This window comes from Alternaria atra (genome assembly GCF_907166805.1).
Source record: "Alternaria atra isolate CS162 genome assembly, contig: 35, whole genome shotgun sequence".
NCBI lineage: Eukaryota > Fungi > Ascomycota > Dothideomycetes > Pleosporales > Pleosporaceae > Alternaria > Alternaria atra.
In genome coordinates, this window is record NW_025091334.1 from 2,429,060 (window position 1) to 2,448,413 (window position 19,354).

Sequence of the window (19,354 nt, forward strand, 5' to 3'; positions counted from 1 at the left end):
CGCCTTCGCTTCGCTTCTCTCTCTAGGCTATATAAGTACGCGTACGCTCTGCCTCTTCTAGGCTCTGCGTCTGCTATTTTCTCTACTCCGAATACAAGCTTCTACTCAACCAGTTCGCTCTTCTGCGCGTGAAGTCTGCCTTACACTTAGCATAAGCATAGAGTGCCTAACATGCTACCTAGTCCCCGTAATCTCTAGTAGGAAACGCCTCGCGTAGATTACTAACAAACTCTTACTTCTATTACTTAAGCTTGCTGTTTTCCTTAAGCTATCTCCGCATTAAAAGCTGCACTAGCGCATGTATCCCAAAGCTTGTACTAGCAGTGTCGACAGAGACAAAACAGAAGTCTTGCAGTACTGCTACATTATCTCTAAATCTGAATGCGCTGTCGCCTGCGCTAGACTGCGACATATCGTCCTCTAGCTCGTCGTCGCTGCTGTTGTCTACCTCTCTCTAGTTTGTCTAAGCTTTCGTCTGCTCCCTACGAGGCTAGAGCAGAGCCTCTAGAATTCCTTGTTAGTTAAAGAGGCTTATTAGCGAGAGCAGGTCCGCTGCGCCTAGCTACGTCGACTCTATGTACTCAAACGAAATTAGCCACGTAAGGGCGATAGCGCTCTTCGCCTCCTGGTCGCGCTAGAGCTAGCCGTTATTGTAGGTAAGCAAGTGTAATCGTCTGGACTCGCTCTTCCTAAAGTCTTCTAGGTACTCTGCTACTAAGAACAACGGTGCTCTTTTTGAGATGTACACTGCAGCTTGCACAATAGCGAGCAGCATGTACTTAAGCGCTGCTGCGAGTTCGGCAACATAGCCGCTTTCTCCCTGCGCTCCTAGCTTCTTCTTAAAGAGCGCTCGCCCTTCTGCCTCGTTCATCAGCTCGACACTAATCATATCGCGCTACTTAACTAACTTTTGTGCTCCCTCCTTGTTCCGCGTTGTGATAAGGATCGAGCCGCGCTCGCAGTAGGGAAGGTACTCGTGCAGCAGTCATAATACAGTCTTCGAGTTAGTAGCCTAGGTGATAAGTAAAAAGCGAGCATTGTCAACGTTGTCTAGCACAAGAAGCCACCGCTACTTGCAGTTACATAGCTAGTCGTGCACTAGCTTAAAGATGTTCGCCTGCGGGTCTCGCCGCCCAGCGATCTTCACCTGGTCAGCCATGTCGCGGAAGCTCTGCTCGAACCGGGCCGCGTTGCTAGCGTGCACCTAAAACACCTACGTCTCGGGCGACTGCTTGTGCGTGTAGTAGGCATGCTCAATAGCGAGCTGTGACTTACTTCTCTGCTGTTAGCGTGTAGTACTAGTTAAGCAGGCGTTTGCTTACCCTACGCCGCCAAGGCTAACGAGCGCAGCCCGCGCGTCTAGTGCCGCGCATCTTTAGCAAACCTAGTTAAGTGTCGCGCCTCGCTCGACGAAGTCGGCGTCGTAGGCGAAGAGTATAAGGATTGATAGGGGTGGTAGAGTTTCGTGTCGCTCTTAAGGTGGGGTCTATTAGCGCTGGCTCGGGGTTCCGATGCTGGGGATGGCGGGTCGGCGCCCACCGATCGATGGTTGCCGCGCCGTGTCAATCGAAGCCCAAGCCAGCACAGCAACAACATCGAATTCGAGGTCGAGCCATTCTTGTCTCTCTCCACTTCTCTTGTTCCTCAATGCATCTCATCCCAGTCGCCGCCTGGATCCGTAATTAGGACCGTTATCGTTAAACCGCTAAACTTTGTTAGTATGGAGGTTGCTGATGCGCTATAGTGACATCGCGACAGCGATGCTGGCGTTGCAACCAGCGCATGATACGGGTGACCCGCACAATGGCTAGCTTACGTGGGATCTGTACGCTGAGCCCGACACCAAAGTCATGGCTGTCTGGAGAGCCATCTTTATGTGATATATAGTGGTGGCAATATCCAACCATTAGCTAAGAACCGCGCAGAGCGGCCGTGGACCTTCATAATCTCAGTCCCACGCCATGTCCATCAACCTGGGCCATGGCATGAACTTTCATAGAGGCAAACGATTTCTTGACTTCACTTCCGTTTCCTTAGACTAATCGTTTCCTCAATAGTCCCAAAGCCCATCGTCCTACCATCAACACCCACTACGTCCTCGCGGACGAGTTCGCCGTACCGCACCTTCAAGGCTTTGGGCTCCAGGGATATATTCTCAACTGTCGTCAATTTCTCGCGCAATACTAGCCGTTCCATCTCCGTGTTGCCCCTCGTAGCCGTCATGATCTGCAAGAAGCCGCCGTCCGCTGCAGGTGTTCCATTGCGTGACAGTGACCAGATCGCTATAGCAGCGAAAGCGGTAGCGGCAACAAGGCAGATGCTGTATAGAAGAATAAGGTTCAGCGGGTTAGCGAAGGAGTATGTACTTTAGTAGCGGGTAGTGGTAATAGGTACCATGTCCCACCAGGTGTCCAGAGAGATGGCGGAGATGATGATGTTAGCTAAGACGCTATTAAAGAGGTCCTCCGTCACATTGAAATATGTCCTAGGATCAAGCCTAGGATCAATGGGACCTTAGTCGGTGTACGGATCGTTGCGCGATGTATCAAAAACTGTTCTCTGCAATGAAGCTGTGAAGCCGTCAATTTTCCCATTGCGAATAAGCTAGACATCAAACTTACAGCTGGTGTTCATCTCAGAAGAAGAAACCATGTCCCAACTCGAACAGTCAAATAATTCCGTACCGTTGATCACAACCCTGTTGCCCTTATTGCACCATAAATCGTCGGGTCTAGGTGTCCCGTGCAAGAAACCCGTATAGATCTCATCTTGGAGTAGTGATCCCAATGCCTCTAACAAAGTCCACTCGTTGTATAATGAGAGAATAATGCGCATTCGATAGTTCCAATCTTCAAGAGCCCGAGTGTCTGCCAGAAGATCCAGCGATACACTCCAATTGTAGTAACCGTTAGTTACATAATGATTGACTAATGTATCTAAGTAAACCCCAATTGGCGAAAGTGGTTTCACGTCGCTCGTATTATATTCAACAGTTTGTATTCCACGAGGAAAGGATACCTTAACGTCGTAGAGTGCGGTGTGCGGCTTACATTTTAATTCAGTTGTTGCGCGGAGGACTTCCATAATTAATTCATCTTGGGAAGTAAGGCGGTATGTATAAGTCAGGGGTGTGTGCTTTGCAACAGAATAAAGCGGTGCATCTCGCGAATTCCTATCCCATTGCCAGTCCCGGTCCCACGTCAACGCAAAGGCTAGGGCTAGACCCAGGAGGTATTGTTCAGGGGGTAAACTATAGTTGCGATCCAAGGCGTAAGTATTGTTGTACGATACGCTGATGCACCAGAACTGTGGTCCTTGAAACTGAAGATCGTACGTTGAATTCTCCCCAGGATGGTTTGGTAAATTCCGTACTTAATTATTCATAAGAATAGATTTCGCGATGTTAAACAAGGCGTATCCAGCTGGCCTTTCACGTTTAGCGCGGGCACTATAAGTTGTTTCATAACGTCTTACCCCTTATCCCAGTACCGTATCTTTGAACCGTTGCCATAACTCGTAGAATAAAAGCCGCCACTAGTCAGCATAGGATAAGTGTCATTTTCGCCCAGATCGAGCTCCTGCGGGACTGGCGGGTTCATAACAGACATGTTACGGTTTTCTGTATAGTTGCTGGCCTCGATCACGACGATCAGCGCACCGGGGGGATAGATTATCGCAATTCCTAGACACCAGATTAAGAGAGCCATGAAAAACAAAAGAGGTGCCGTGCAGATACTGCGTAGATCGCTCAACACTAGCAAATTAGAGCGGAAGACGAATAGCTTCTCAATCGCTGATAGCGAGATAGCATTCCGACGCAAAATAAACCAAAGGTGTTGCGCAAAGCAGATTCCAACACTTGCCGTTAGTGCTGCTTTGAAAATCGTCGTCAACAGGATAGAGATCGCGGAGGTCTGGGTTTGCGTAAGATAGCTTGTGTCGGTGAGCTTGTGGTCTAAATGCGTGAATAAAAGGTGATGCCCCAGCGCGGAAAGAAGAGCTATACAGAGTCAATGGCTTTCTCCTCGTGTATAAGCTGACTGACCGGCAAAGAGGAAGCCTAGAATCATTCCTACTGTTTTCCAGTGTGTTGCGCCACACAAGGAAGCGAGCCGTGTATCTTTGCCTTCTTGTATGCTGCTCTGATTCGATGGCTCTCGCAACGAGGAGAGAGCAGGTTGTGTTTCATTCCCATCTTCGACATGCTCCACGCTGGCAGTTATGTCCTGCTCTTGTACCAGCCATTCGCGCTGCGGTTGCAGTAACGAGTGTACTGGCGAGTGTAATGGCGAGTCCTCCTGTGATGGGCTGTTCCGGCCGTGTGAGGAGCTTGAGTTAGATCTCGGTATCGTTCGCAAACTAATCTGATCAGAGATAGATGCCATCGTGAGCAGCCTTCAACGTGGAGGTGTACCAAGTTTGTGGGAAATGGAAACATAAAGACCGAGCCTGGTCTTTGTACCAATAGATTGTCAAGTCCAAGCGTCGTAAAAACCGGTGAGGCTGAGGTCGCACGAAACTTTTGGGACTACGCCTACATGCAGCGCAGCTATCGCTCATCATACCACAAATGGATGGATGTAGTCGAGGCTCAGCATGATATACAGTGTCAGACTACGCCCTGCTTAGTCCAGCCAACCAAGGTTGTTGCTCCGCCGTTGTGGCAGGCATGATGTCCTCGCGCGATCGGTATCTGGGTATGCGCTGGTACGTTCCACCCGAATCAAAGGTTCGCAACGCGCGCTTGAGGTGACCGCGTAGAACCCGCACTGACCGAGATGATATAGAGCATTACCAGTCCGCGAATCGATATACGTCGCCATACATGTCAGCCCTCTAGCTGATCGCAATGCAGAGCGTTCGTTGTCGAGGAAGGATGGAAAGCAGGATTTGCGCAGTGTCAATGTCTGATTACAAAGGTTCTACCGGTAGGCATCTGCCCACAAGATTAGGATGTCGGTTCCGATCGGAACGCGACGCAATTCCGAAAGCAACACCAAACCCTCGTATGGTACTTGCACTTAGCATTCACACTCCTCGCGCCAGGATGCGCGGCATGACACACATGTCGCAGCTCTACCATCAGCAACGCATTGCCTCTTCCAGCCATCAAAGCACTGTTGATGTACGCTCTGTCCGCAGCTGTCCTTGCACCATACCAAACCCTCCTCGCTCGCCGCTGTTGACCCATCCTCTGCCAAAACATCACGACAAATCGCGCAATCCCCCTCGATCGGCTGCCTTCGCGCATGAACAGCATCACATGAATTACACCCAGAATGTTCGTCCCAATCGCTGCGACAAACGGCGCACGTGAGTCGATTGCAGTCGGTAACGCATTGCGCACGCCACTCCTCGAAGCATGTCTTGTGCACACTCCGACCGCAACTTGATCTACACCATACAATCTCGGACGCATCGCATTCGGAAAGAGGGTCTCCTTCGTAGCAGATGGGACACTCTTCGTCGAAGGGCAACCGGCGAGCATGTGGGCGTGGGCATCGCTGCGGCAAAGGACGTGGCACGACCTGCGACACATTTGGCATTGATGTCGCGCTGGACGATGACGTTCTGCGTGAGATCGCTTCAGCTGGCCTGACTGGTGCCGCTGCGATGTCAGGACGATTCGTGTTTCTCGCGCTCCCTGTTGCGACACGGGGCGGGGTGTTGACAGCGCTGCGCGCAGCCCGGCCCAACGATGTACTAGGTGTTGGCGGGATCTCCGACGGTGCGTTGACGGATTCAGCAGCGGCTGAACTCGCTACATTATATGGAGGAGACGTGGTACTGTTCGAACGCCCTAGTTCCTGCCTGACCTGTTGCACGATCTGCTCGATCTGCGCGCGTATTGTTTCAAGCTGGGCAGGAGTGAACGCGACTGTCGCCGGCTGACTCTGCATCGCAGATCTCAGGTCTTGCGTTCGATCAAGCTCGACTGGGAACGCTGCCCTAATATTGCTCGTCCATTTGTCTACCATCGCCTCGCCTTGTGTATGTCGATGTAGATAACATAACCCATGATTGGCGAGATTCACAAGGTCTGGTCGAATTCGCTCCGGGTCTGGCTGTTTCTTCGCTATCTCAGTAACCAAGGAGCGCACGTCATCACGTCGGATCCGATTGTGGCACTCGCGACGCTTTGACGGGGCATATCCCAGGCAGAGGCCGTCCACACATAGATTCAGCACGTCTTCGGGATACCATCGGGGCTGGGATCTGGACGTGCCAGGGATGGTGGCTCTGTTGGTGGGCACTGAAGAAGGCATAGTTTAAGAAATAGTGTCTTTGAGGGAGTCTTTGAGAACGTGCGTTAATTGTAGAGATATCAGCACAGTAAAAGTCGTGATGTAGTAGGATTTGAAGACGATATGTTGAGAGTTGCACAAAGATATATCCATTGACAGCCTTCCACTTCCTCTTCACAGCCATGATCGCAATATCCAAGTAAATCCTTTGGAGGATTGTCAACCCGGCCAGACATGGGGCGTTTCATGGTGTTGAGACATAACAGCTTGGTGAGCTGCGAATCATCAACTTTCCACGAGGCAACCGGCAAACGGCGCATGATATACCAGGTATCTCAATACTCAAGAATAGCGCTGCGCCCCTGCGTTGTCATGCAACTCGCTTTGTGCAACTCGAGACAAGGCGGAGAGGTAGGCGATGCGCGCGAGGCTGATGCGGCGTGGTTGTCGCCTGGAACGACATTCGTTTCTAATCACACAGCTGCACCCACTGCTCATTGGACTAGCTGGTAAGCCAGAGTTGGGTGGAGGGCACTACGCTTGACTTTCATGCTAATTCCAATCTGAAAGGATTATCCTCAACGTCTCAAGTCTATAGACTGCCTGAGAAACCTGCGTCCATCATGCTGCTCGTAAAGCGTCCCTAGTAAGACCTCCCATCGATCATGAGCATGGCATCTATACAAAGAGAAATTTCGAATTATTAAAAAGAGGTACGGTACACTTTTAGCGTACAAAAGTAACCCCACAGCGTTGCCAGAAGCTACGTCACTTGCTCCAAACACGAATATGTCCCATTCGTCCGGACAAACACAACCTTCCCAAGAACAACAGCATAGGTTACACAAACACTCCTGCATGGGCATGAGGTTGTGTTTCAAGGAGCACACTCGTACGACTGCGCCTTCGTGACATCTCCGTCCTTCGACACAAGGCGTGTCTTCATCGGATAAGGGCACAAGAACCTGTCGTACTGTGTTCCAGACGTATCATTGAAGTTGATTGGAATCGTATCTGGCGCAGTACCCCTTTCCACCCAATCGACAAGAGCCTGGAACGTGGAGGTAGGCTGTCCACCCGATCCACCAGAGCAATGCGCTAGTCCAGGAACTTGGAAGTAGCGGAAGAAATCGTCGACGTTGGGATCCAGCTTCGTGACACGGTTATAGTAGTCAGTGGTGCCTTTCTGTGGGATAAGTCCGTCGGCCTAACAGGAAGGTTAGCATAGGCTTGGAAGAGTACAACGCTCGTCAAAGACGACGAGGGTTAAGGATTGCTCGATGGGAGATTTACCAGACCGTGATAGGTAATGATCTTGCCGCCCGCCTTGCGGTAGTTTGAAAGATCTGGATCCGCGCTTCCGATGATAGAGTCGTACTGCTGCATAGCAGACTTGAAAAGGCGCGTGTATTCCTCCACCGTGCTGATCAGCGTGTAGTTCCACTGCGGGTCCTTCTTTACGAAGAGCTGTAACCATGCTTCGCCAAGTCCAGTTGGGGCTCCGGTACATGTGCCGTTCGTATTGCACGTTGTCGCAGCGTAGCCTAGGTCAGAGGTAGTACCCGTTGGATTAGGGCTGCCAGTGAGCCGAGATTGATAGTCAACACCGTACCAAAGGAACTCGCCGTCCGAACCGCGAGGGCCTTCCCATGTAGCGTTTGCAATTACTGCAGCTGCTTCGGTGATGGTGACCGATTTGCCCGTCGAAGTGCAATTGCGCACGCTACCGATCATCGTGAACGGACTGAAAGAACATTTGTCGATGTCGCTGATCAGTCCGTCAGCCACACCATCGAGGGCGTCGCAGGAAGCGACAGCGGCTTCGGTGAGGGAGTCCAATTCGCATTTCGTTGGAAACTGCCTCATTATTGACATCATCACCTGTGCCCATGCCGCTCCGGGGATGAACTGGTTCCAATTGAACGCTGGAGCTGCGGCAGCAATGCCATCGTAAGCGTCAGGGTAGCGCTGTGCGAGCATGAAGCCTTGGCGGCCTCCTTGAGAGCATCCGCTCCAATACGAATATTTAGCAGGTTGTCCGTAGAAGGAATTGATGACATCTTTTGCGATGAGCGACTGGTCGTTGAGCGATACGGCAGCCAAGTTTTGAAGCGCATACATGTCAACATTACCTGGGCTGTTCAACGCCCATGGATCGGGAATATAGCTCAATCCCAGGCCAGCATCCGTCGTTGACGCCACATATCCCTCTCCAAGCGCGCCGCTCATCGCCATATACGATAGCGGAAATCGTCCAGCAACGTAACCTCCCCCTCCCACGGATTGAAGTCGCCCATTCCATCCTTTCATTGGAAGCCATGTCTCGACGTTGATGGTGTCGTTCTGACCTTCGTGCGTATATGTAATGGTAATGTTGCAGTAGTCGACGCCGCGCACGGAAATAGATGGATGGTTGTAGTAGAACTGGTCGGAGACTTCGGTTGTATAGTTTGTGACAGGCGTAGCGGTAAGGTGAAGGATAGTGGCACCGAAAACCGTTGGATAGGGTATGAAGCTGGCATCGCAGGCCGACGATGGGGCGGTGATGTTGTGCATCGTGTTGCGGAAGAACGAGTGACAGGGACCAGGATGAAGGGAGTATTGAAGGTGGGAGTGGCTAAACATTAAGCTTTATTCTCCGGTCAAGTAGCAGAAAGAGATGAAGATTAATTGACCTTGCTATCACAGCCTCAGCAGAATCCACGACATTACCTGTGAGTGCGCTTGCAGGTCCTTACTCAGAACTGATGATCACGAATCAGGACATACGGCGTATTGCGCTGATTGGCTACGTATTGCCCTGAGTCTGCGCTAGCATCTCGTTCGGCCACTCGAGCCAACGCTTCCAGAAGGAACCCAGGAATCTGGAAATCTCCTCGATCAGAATTCTACCGACGTTGCCGACGAGCCACATTCGACGCCGGCGGTGCAGAACGACTGCGTAATGGGCGAGGATGATTAGCGCTTCCGGCTTTCGCATGGACAGGAGGTTTGTGAAGTCGCTAGACAGATTGATAGGCCAAATCCAGATCAAGCCGGAAGAAGGCGATTGATCAGGGACTGTTTCAGTTTGGTACACGAGCTGCAGCTGAGATACAGCCGCGCGGCAGGTTGATTGGGATTCCTCACTCATGTCTGCCTGGCCCAGCAAGTTGGACAGGCGATCGGCTACAACCTCAGCAATTTCATTGTGGGACGATGATGCTAGGTTGATGGAATCTTCGGCGCGTTCGAAATAGGAAGATATGCTGGTCTGTTTCAGGAATTGCCAGGACTGCGATGTAACAGCACGCACCCCACGATGCAGGTTCATGTACGTGATGAACCTGTCTAGTATATCCCCTGCGCTAGCGTCCGCAATCACGGCGACTTCACCAAGCTCATACAAGCCGATGAAGCTAGAGAATATCAACAGAGGGGCACAATTCTCTGCCGTGACTTCGAAATGTGCATCGTTGAACGAGCTCAAGGCTAGTGTCTGGAAGGCCCTTGCTTCCTCGCGATAGAGACCTGCTTCAGCCGCATGTAGATAGCTCATATGCAAAGCGGATAGTGCCAGCAGCTGGTACACAACGTATGGCTTAGATAACATGATCGGCATCAAGTTTCGTGCCTGTTCTCGATCAACAGCGCCTGCTTCTTCGAGACTTGGCAAGGTCTCGAAGATGAAATGATTGAACAACTGCATATGGCGCAGATTAAGCAAAAGATCTTGTGCTTGAAACGATGACGGTAGTGGAGACAAGTAATCCTGGTTGACAGACGGCGTTACTGCTGCTGACGCATTACTGTGCCGATCCCCTGGAATTGACACACTTTGCGACATGGGACTTCCGACGTAAGGCTCTGTTGGCGCAGTATCGGAGATTGTACATGATGATTGAGTGGACCCTGCACGGCGAGTAGGTGGCTTTTGATACGCGCAGGTCCGATCGTCTCGTGAACAATTCTCGCATGTCGGTTGTGCCTCATCACACTGCGGAAGTCAGTATGCTTTTCACTCCAGATTAATGCGAGACAGATGCAGGTACCATCGTCTAACAGCCAGGTCACTTACCTTGATGTGGCGTCGCTTACATTCTTGACAGCCAAGTCGCGACTTTCTGTGTGGTCTCCGTGAGGGGTTCCGTGGACGCATGACCAAACTCGACTCAGGCGACTGTGATTGGCGTAATAAGAAATTAGTAAACAAAGATACGCAGAGCCAGAGATACGGATAGTAGCGAAGGAGTGTTGGATCAAGAAGAATGTAGTAGTAAATACGGATACGCTGACTAAGAGTGCACTAGATTAGTGTCTCCCAAATCGGAGCTCGGAACCTGGAGGTGGGCCACGCTAGATTTTCTACATATCCGCCTTCATTCGCCGCATACCCCTGCAGCACCGCATGAAGCACTGGTGCGTCATGGTCTATACGTCGTATTCGACAATACGACGTATCGCCCTTGCCGCAGCTGTTTTACGATAGCTTCCACTCCCATCCTTCTCTCCCTCTCCTTCCTTTGGCGCGCGAAGCTCATGCTATTATCGCAACGATTCGGCTACGACTACTCGGGGTAGAATACGACGTATTCCCAAGTATAGCGAATCACATTCTGCTTCCTCACCCACATCTGGCGCTGCATTCACCGCAGCACGTCCTGAAACTACAGTGAACTCGACACAGTTGCCAACAAGCAAGTCAAGCAAGTCACTGCCTCAAACTTGACTTGCTTGGTTAGAGAGTAGGCGTAACTTAACTTGCTTGGGAGCAATTTGTTGCTTGCTTGACTTGCTTGGTTTGCTTCTAAGTACTTAATTTACTTAACTGCTAAGGGACTAAACACTACTACATTACTAAGCTAACTGTCCTACTTAAGTATATTGTAATCATCTAAAAGTTCCTTGTCTAAAAGCTTAGCCTCACTATAAATAGTTAGTTTATAGCCAGCTCGCACCTAGGATCTCACCAGTTGAAGAGCTGCGAGTAGCTCACTGCCTAGAGCTCGTCGCTTTAGCTCAAGTAGGTCGCCAAGCTCGCTGAAGAGGCGCTCGCAGTCGCTGCTCGATGCTGGGATAGTTATAATATCGATGGCAAACTGCGCTAAATGCAGGTATTTTGGCAGTAATTAAATCCAGTATTAGACTGGATTGCCATTCGCTGTATACTGCTCCTGCGTCCACTGCGGCTCCTGCATTTTCTAGCGCTCAAACTCGTCCAGCGGAGCTTCTCGGCCGACGTTTCTGCCGAGTATAGCGCTGATTGCCTCGTCTATATTGTTGCTACTTGTTACAGCCGTGTACGACTAGCGTAGGCGCTGAGGTTTGTACGCCGCCTAGAGCTGCTGAAACGCCACGTTAGCACTGCTAAGCCACCCAGCTTTGTCAGCCCAGGCCACATCGCAGTAAGTTTTATAGTACGGGTAGAGGCACACGGCGGCGTAGTAGGCGGGCGAGGCGTTGAGCTTGTTGTAGTAGTCGTTAGCCTTAGCCCATGCGGTAAGGAGGTTAACCTTAAGGTGATCCTCGGGGGCCTCTAGGTGAGCGTTGAAATCGACCTGCTCAAATGGGCGTGCCTGGTCCTCAAGCTGGCTGAGTACATACTCAAAAACTGGTATAACCTCATATATTGCCCTAAATTTGCTATCTTTGCTGCGGCCCTCGAGCCGTTTTGTGGCGTACTTGAGCGGCGTTAAGCAGTCCTGATACTCTGCAATTACTGCCCAATTAGCAGCTCGCAGGCCAGTTGATCTCATCCAGCTTAGAGCTTCGGGCCGCTTATTGTTCTGCTTGTTGGCGTGCGCGTCTTCGAGGATAATCCTATTAATGTGATGCTCAGCGTACAAGTTATAAGCAGCCGAAAGCTTAGTAGCTCGCTCAAAAGCGGCATAGTAGGAGTTCTAGCGAGTAACAACAGGCTTAACGGGCTCGAGTACTTTAAGACGCTCCTTGGTGGGCAGGTTGTCGTTGGCGCGGCGCTGGAAACTGCGAAAAAGCTCGTACTGCTGCGGCGTTTTGATATAGTTGATGACGTCAACTAGGACGCCTATAGGGCCATCTTTCCGCTACTCTCGCATGTACTGCTCCTCAGTACTGTACTGCTCTCGAGTGTTACCGTAGGCGTCCTTGTTGTTACCAAATATAATAGCCTGGCCAATCAGGTTGAGCGTGTAGCAACTGCAGCGGAGGCGCCGGTAAGCTGGGTCGAAGTTGTACTCGCGGGCGAGCGCGGCGATTGCAGTGTCGTTATTAGCGGCGTTATCTAGTACAAAGTAACCTAATTAGTTGCTAGTTACTCCGTAAGCCGAGAGGGTTATCGAGATAGCTTTAGCAATAGCCTCACTAGTGTGGGCGCCAGCGAGCTCAGGCAGGTCGATAGGCAGGTCTTGTATTATTCCAGCTGCGTCAGCAAAGTGAGCGACTACTCTAAAAAAGCTACGTTTACTACCTTTTGTCGTCCAGCCGTTAAAGCTTACATGTATCTTACTTACTGCGCTTAATAAGGCGTCGACAACCTGCGGTTGTATAGACCTAAACAACCTCATTACAAATGTAGAAACACTTGTATGACTTACCTACAATGCCGCCTCTGCCTCTGGGTTGGCAAACCTTATTATCTCTCTAAAATTAGGCGCTGTAAGCTCACTAAGAGGCTGGTTTTGGTTGACGAGCCACATAACAGTAGCTACTCGAAAGCCTTGTACGTCGAAGTTTCCGAGTGCGTTAGCGGTAGGCTGAGGCATCTCTAATCTAGCGTCAAAAGCTTGCCGCAATGATAGCTGCCCCTGTCCTCTTAGCGTCGACTTTAGGCTATCTTTTGTGAGGTTGTGCCTACGTTTTGGCTGGCTGAGATGGGTAGCTGCTGAGGTAGTGGCCTGAGTAATATTAAACAAACCACTACCGCTAGCGTCGATAGTTTTGTGGATGTGGCAGTACTTGCACACAAACCAGATCCGATTAGTAGCCTGGCGCTTAACAACGCGGTAGCTATACTGAAAAATCTAGCTTTTAGGACGCTTAGAGCCCGCTAGTGGCTTTATGTAGCTAGGTAAACGAGCCTAGTTAATGCCGTCAAAGCTATTAGCAGCGCTGTTTATCTTATCTTGGCTATTATCTTTGTCTCCAGCCTTAGTTGTAGCCACCGTAACAGCCCTGCTACCCTCGGTAGGCGCAACGATATTATCCTCCACATGCGATTCTAAAAACTGCGACTCGAATGTAGGGACTAGCGACGAGACAGTGGCCTGGCTTACGGCAGCGAGGGCTTTACGAGGCGATTGACGCTGAGATGCTGGCTGAGATGCTGGCTGAGATGAGGCCGCAGGAGTTGAGATGACGTCGTCGGTAGCAGCAGCTACTCTCAAACGTTTGCTACTCGAAGAGGTATGTAGTACACGGCGTTTGGCTATATTAGGGCAGTCGAAAACACCAGAAAGAAGCGTTGATACAGGAAAATGGAAATCGCGATAGGCTTTAAAACAAGGCTGAGGTTAGGATAGGAGTAGGGCGCTAAGCTGTTTTAGCAGCTGTGTAGCCTATTGTAGCCTGTTTAGAAATAGCCGAGGTAGTTGCAGCACTAAAAGAACTGCAAGGCTAAAAAAGCATCGCGAGATCTGCTATACAGTCGATTATAGTTAATTTAACCAAGTAAACCAAGCAAGTCAAGCAAGTAAGGCACGCTAACTTGACTTGCTTGGTTCGCTGTGCAGCTCTGACTTGACTTGCTTGCTTGGTATGAACCAAGCAAGTTTGAACAAGCAAGCAAGTCAACTTGCTTTTTGGCAACACTGGAACTCGAGAGGTACAAAGCTCTTGAGTCCTCATGATGTTTCGATCAAGGTACCATCTACCATCGATTCCCATCGCCTCACCATCTTCAGTTGCTTCGAGCTTGACCCGCAGAAGGATTTCGTACGGATTATACCCACCGACGCCTTCACCCAATCAGCCAGAATGGTCGACGGAGTAGAGCCCACCAAGGGAGACTACTACCTTTGGAACTACCTCCCCTCGATGGCCGCCGCTGTTATATTTATCCTACTTTTCATGGCTACCACCGGCTTGATCTGCTGGCGAATGTTCCATACCAAGACCTGGTTTTGTACCCCGTTTGTGGTTGGAGGCTTCCGTAAGCTTCGTCCCTTTGGTCCTTGTGATAGAGCTAACACTTTCATTGTAGTGGAGTTCGCCGGTTACTGCGCAAGAGCGTCCGCTCACAGCAAGACCGGTAGAATCATGCCATTCGCTGTACAGAATGTCTTCATTCTGCTTGGCCCCGCTTTCTTCGCTGCATCAATCTACATGTGTCTGAGTCGCATCATTCGCAGTATACAAGCCGACCACCTTTCCGTGATCGAGCCTCGGAAGTTGACGAAGATATTCGTGACGGGTGACGTCCTCTCCATCCTGGTTCAGGGAGGCGCCTCTGGCTTGATGGTTACCGGCTCGCATGCAAAGCTCGGAGAAGGCATCGTAATCGCTGGTCTACTCGTTCAAGTGATCATGTTCGCAGTATTCGCGGTCACAGGGGTCATCTTTCGGAACCGCATACGCCAACGTCCTACTCCTGAGTCGTACACCGTCGATGCTCCTTGGAGGAAGAACTTACGCATGCTGTTCATTGTCTGCACTCTCATCATGGTCAGATCTGTCTTTCGCGTCGTAGAGTACGCCATGGGTAATGACGGGTATCTTCTGAGGCATGAATGGACCATGTACATCTTCGATTCAGTTCCAATGTTCACGGTTACCGTCCTGTACTACCTGTGGTACCCAACAATACTGGTTGATATGAAGACCGAGCTGCAGAACATTTCTGCATAGTAGATTGTATCTGGATGCGACATTCCAAGACTACGGAGTGTTTGGCAGGCCTTCTTTCATCATAAGTTTCGCTGTCATAAGGTCCTTCGATATCTCATGATCCCAAATCCAATCCATCCTCGATAGCGCATTGCTTCGCAAAGCATCTAAATCATCACCTATACCTTCTCCCTCAAACTCCCACAGCTTACCAGCCTCCTTGCTTGTCGCCACTAGTCTCTGACTGCGCGGTCTTCGGACTGCATCGTACGCATGGAACACATTTGTAAGTTGTTCTTTCTGATGACATGCCGACAACAGCTCGCTAAGAACGTGAACATCCTCGATACACATGCCAGCTCCAGACCCCTGTTGAGGCGTTAAGGCATGTGCAGCGTCACCTACAAGGCAGATCAAAGGCTTGGTGGTGTAGTAGGTTGCCGCAGGAAGATGGTAGAACAGCGCCCAGATATCTGGCTTTTGCATATTCTCTATGATCTTTTGAGCGGCAGGTATGAAGTGTTTGAAGTCTTCCATCATCTCGTCGCGAGACGTCTGCACCACCCAGTTCTTATCCTCCCAAGTCGGTCGCGACCCAAACGCGACAACTGTAAGCGCGTCAGCCAGCTCAATAGTAACTTCCGAGTCGACTTACTATTGAACAACGTTTTATTTGCAATGGGAAACGTGAGTATGTGGGCATTGTAGCCAAGCCACATTTGCGGCATTTTCGGTATCTCTTCGCCCAAGATCTCAATTGCCTTCGTCATGGGAAAGATTCCACGATACGCGTATTTCCCCGAGAAGACTGCTTGCGCTTCCGGCACATCGCCTAGCACAATTTGCCGTACACGCGATTTGATACCGTCGCAACCCAGTACTGCACTATGCTGTGCAGTAGACCCGTCGGCGAAATGTAGAATCGCATCTCCAGATTCATCAGTTGCTTCTGTGATATCACGCAACCTTTTTTTAAACTGCGCAACACCTTCTGGAACCAGTTTGACAAGCTCATCGAGGAATTGCGCACGGTGGACTCCGCCATTCGGTCCCTCTCTTGCTGGAATAGTGAACGATTCTTCCCCTAGCTCAACGCCCTTCTTCCTCTTGTCTCCCACTCTCGCTGTGAACCATAACGGTGGATCTGGGTTGACGTTTCCTTTGTTGCACTTGATGAAGGCGGCCTCGATTCGTCGATCGATCATACCCATGGTGCGGACCATGACGGGCGAGAACCCAACACCAGCGCCGATCTCGCCGAAAGCCGCAGCAGACTCATACAGTGTGACCTTCATGTGCGGGCATTTTGTAAGAAGCGCAACGGTCAGCGTCAGGCCCGCAATACCACCGCCCACTATCGCGATGCTTAGAGAGCTTCGTTCAGCCATGATGATAAAATTGGTGAGGGTTCGCGTTTCCAAATGTAGTAACAGCTCAGTGTACGAGGTTTGCAAGCAGTGGTAACCGGAAGACTTGTAATGCGACTTGCTGTTCGTCAAGTACCCTGCAGCTGTTCTTGCGGCCTTTCGGCTGTTTTAGCATGCACTGACAGATGCAAGGCGCCCCACGCTTGGTAGGGCGAACGCTTACCTCACAGACACGCGGCTCCGATACCAAAACCTAGCGCTTGTCGAACATGTCCGGCTGCATGACAGAATCTGTACCAAAGCCCCGCCGTTGGTTGTAACCATGCGAAGAATGATGCGCTCGGTGATTTCACACCCAGAACTAATATCCTAGCTGCGCAGCGCTATACGTATCGAAAACTACCACAGCGCCAGAAGGTTCCTAGAACAAGTGCGGGGAATGTGTAAAGGTTTATAGTCAAGTTTGAACGTATTGGAAGAAACCAGAAGAGTGGTTCAAACCTCACAACTATGCTAAGAAGTACAGTAGTTCAGAAAAGCAATCGCATAGAAGTGTCACGTCGAACTTTCAATACAGGTAGCTTTCGAACATAAAAGTCTGGGCTCGGTGTTAATTTCTCCTAACCTCTACATCATGAGTTACAGTAATACCCTGCAATACAAGATGTTCGCTTTTAGTGCTGTTGCTGCGTCGCGGTTGCGATGTGACATGCACTCCCGGCTTAGAGTCTTCGATGATGCGCTCTTGACTCTCAGTCGGACTAATGTCGCCGGGAGTCTCAACCTTGCCCCTTGCACCGCTACGCATTGCTCCCATAGCGAACGCATCCTGATGTGCGTTCCCGGTGCGGGGTCGCGATATCCCCAGCCCGATACCATTGGATCCGCTGTAGTGCTAGTACGCTCCACTCGTTCCTTTGTTGCTTCGCCATCTCTTTGGCCACAACCCGCCGATGCTCTTACGTAGACTTAATAAGCAAGCGGTTATCACTCCAGTTGCGGCCTCGATGAAACTCCAAAGATTCGTGGGTGCAGATTGCCATGTCGGCTCCCGGGTACGAAGGGAGAGGGGCAACGTGGACATGCGGAGAGCGGTTGTTAGGCAGATGAAGAAGCCTATTGAAAAAGAACCATAAGACCAATTCGCGAGCCTTTGGACATGTTCAACCCGAAGATGACGGGCATTAGAAGTATGAAAATCGCGAGGTCGGTAAGGAGATTCAAGATAGCATTCGACCAACTTGAGGGAATATCAGTGATAGTTTCGCATACACTGAAGGGCAACATACCGGTGCCAGAAGAGGTTGATGCATGTTCCAGGTATCGTTCGGTTATAGACGCGAGGTACCGGCGTGCATTAGAAGATGCAGACTACGACATATGAGACAATCCAGCCAACTGATATGACCCCTAGTACAATGCATGCCTGTCGAAAGCGCTTCAGAGCAAATACACGATAATACAAAGCCAGGAAAGCCATTTTGTTAAAGCCGTTGGTGAGCGTGTAGAAGGACTGCGTGAGCCAGAACGACTAGCACGATGGCGTTAGCATGTCAAGCTGATGTTAAGATCGATCATTCCCCTAACCTTGAGTGCTTCCGTAGCATTCCCGCCATCCCTTGCGATATCAACTAAGCGCGTGCCGAATCCATAGGTTGTCGACCGGTAAATAAACGCCGCCAGTAGAACGAGCCAAATCTACAATGGTAAGATATAAGCACTTGCAGTTTCTCGGCGGTGTCGTACTTACATTCGCCATGATTACGAAAACATCTTCCAACCCTAGCCAACCTCTACTTGTGATTGTGTTCGTGATGCGCCAGATCAACAGTACTGTTGAGATGACCGTCAGCGTCACAGTCACCCACTGCAAGTCTTTTTGTTGCCCTTCGTAGGCGGAAAAGATCATGGCACCTGCGTCGGCGAAACCAGCAACCTGGTCAAGGGAGATTCGATCGCGAAGCTACGAATTCACGAGCATACTTATACTGAATTCCACTCAGTCTTTCATTGAGGCTGAACGCGACAAGCCTCAGAAGCCGATTCCGTGCGGATCAGTCATCCGCTCGCTCTCGTCCTGGTATTGCATTTGTCTCATGGTAAATCTTATGAATCCTTCTCGGTGGCATTTGCGGGTGTTACCAAGCCCGGTTACGAAGCAGCTGAACACCAGCAGCCCGACGAGTGTGTATGCCAGCCACAAGTCAGGTGATCCTCTCATGAAGCGATAGCTGCAACAGAGATTGTGCCTAAGATCACCCGAGAAGCCGTAGCCGCGGTTTGCGATGAACAGTGTATGCACCGCGCTTGCGCATGTATATGGGTGAACATCGGCGTATCCCATTCGTCGACTCGAAAGATTATGGTAATTCGCCAGAGCGATAGGGCGGTTTGGTAACGGCTTGGCCACTCTTACCTCCAGTCTACCTGTTGCCGTGCTGGAAAGATATCGTATCGTGGCTAAATGCAAAGCGATCTGCGTAGATCGGCCATGGCGATGCGACGATGCTGTTGTGGTCGTCCAGTCTGCCCATCAGTTGCGCCATGCTTACCTAGGTACCTACCAGCACCTGGTGAACTCCCGGTCCCCTACATCCTCAAACTTCAACACACTGACGCATCATACGCGGCGCTCTCTCGGTGTTGCTATCGCGACAATATCTCTGCGCCGGGCGTGTTGCCATTCTAAATAAGACCGAAGCGAGGTCTGGAGCGTTGTGGGACGTCTGATTTTGCGGGCCGCTGCGGCGGGGAAGATGGCGCCCCTGCCCAGGGAGGATCGAGCTTTCATTCCGAACACGCTAGCTCATTCACCTACATAGCACTAGCATCAAGACAAGCCTCGTGCCGAAGTTCTTCATAGAACGATAGGTCCACGATCCATAGTTCGTATAAACTCGTCGCCAAGGACAAATGGACGCAGAATCATGTCGGCAGGGTCCAATTCTATCCAATCTCGCA

At 50.7% G+C, this 19,354-nt stretch overlaps 6 protein-coding genes across 6 annotated transcripts; 1 reads left to right on the forward strand and 5 right to left on the reverse strand.

The window, feature by feature from the left end:
* Window positions 1-2,019: 2,019 nt before the first annotated feature.
* Window positions 2,020-4,385, reverse strand: ALTATR162_LOCUS11682 (uncharacterized protein; the record flags this gene model as incomplete). The annotated part of the gene is made up of 3 exons (XM_043319324.1): window positions 2,020-2,320; window positions 3,475-4,000; window positions 4,046-4,385. The coding sequence occupies 3 exons, from the start codon at window positions 4,383-4,385 to the stop codon at window positions 2,020-2,022; spliced, it is 1,167 nt and encodes a 388-aa protein (XP_043175259.1).
* Window positions 4,386-7,122: 2,737 nt separating this feature from the next.
* On the reverse strand, window positions 7,123-8,801 carry ALTATR162_LOCUS11683 (uncharacterized protein; the record flags this gene model as incomplete). Its single annotated transcript, XM_043319325.1, has 2 exons — window positions 7,123-7,452; window positions 7,539-8,801. The coding sequence occupies 2 exons, from the start codon at window positions 8,799-8,801 to the stop codon at window positions 7,123-7,125; spliced, it is 1,593 nt and encodes a 530-aa protein (XP_043175260.1).
* A 232-nt stretch (window positions 8,802-9,033) lies between these two features.
* On the reverse strand, window positions 9,034-9,933 carry ALTATR162_LOCUS11684 (uncharacterized protein; the record flags this gene model as incomplete). The annotated part of the gene is made up of 1 exon (XM_043319326.1): window positions 9,034-9,933. The coding sequence occupies one exon, from the start codon at window positions 9,931-9,933 to the stop codon at window positions 9,034-9,036; it is 900 nt and encodes a 299-aa protein (XP_043175261.1).
* A 4,244-nt stretch (window positions 9,934-14,177) lies between these two features.
* ALTATR162_LOCUS11685 (uncharacterized protein) lies at window positions 14,178-15,047 on the forward strand (the record flags this gene model as incomplete). Its single annotated transcript, XM_043319327.1, has 2 exons — window positions 14,178-14,352; window positions 14,404-15,047. The coding sequence occupies 2 exons, from the start codon at window positions 14,178-14,180 to the stop codon at window positions 15,045-15,047; spliced, it is 819 nt and encodes a 272-aa protein (XP_043175262.1).
* Window positions 15,048-15,077: 30 nt separating this feature from the next.
* On the reverse strand, window positions 15,078-16,414 carry ALTATR162_LOCUS11686 (uncharacterized protein; the record flags this gene model as incomplete). The annotated part of the gene is made up of 2 exons (XM_043319328.1): window positions 15,078-15,634; window positions 15,682-16,414. The coding sequence occupies 2 exons, from the start codon at window positions 16,412-16,414 to the stop codon at window positions 15,078-15,080; spliced, it is 1,290 nt and encodes a 429-aa protein (XP_043175263.1).
* Window positions 16,415-17,750: 1,336 nt separating this feature from the next.
* Window positions 17,751-18,302, reverse strand: ALTATR162_LOCUS11687 (uncharacterized protein; the record flags this gene model as incomplete). The annotated part of the gene is made up of 3 exons (XM_043319329.1): window positions 17,751-17,924; window positions 17,981-18,091; window positions 18,144-18,302. The coding sequence occupies 3 exons, from the start codon at window positions 18,300-18,302 to the stop codon at window positions 17,751-17,753; spliced, it is 444 nt and encodes a 147-aa protein (XP_043175264.1).
* Between the last annotated feature and the right edge of the window lie 1,052 nt (window positions 18,303-19,354).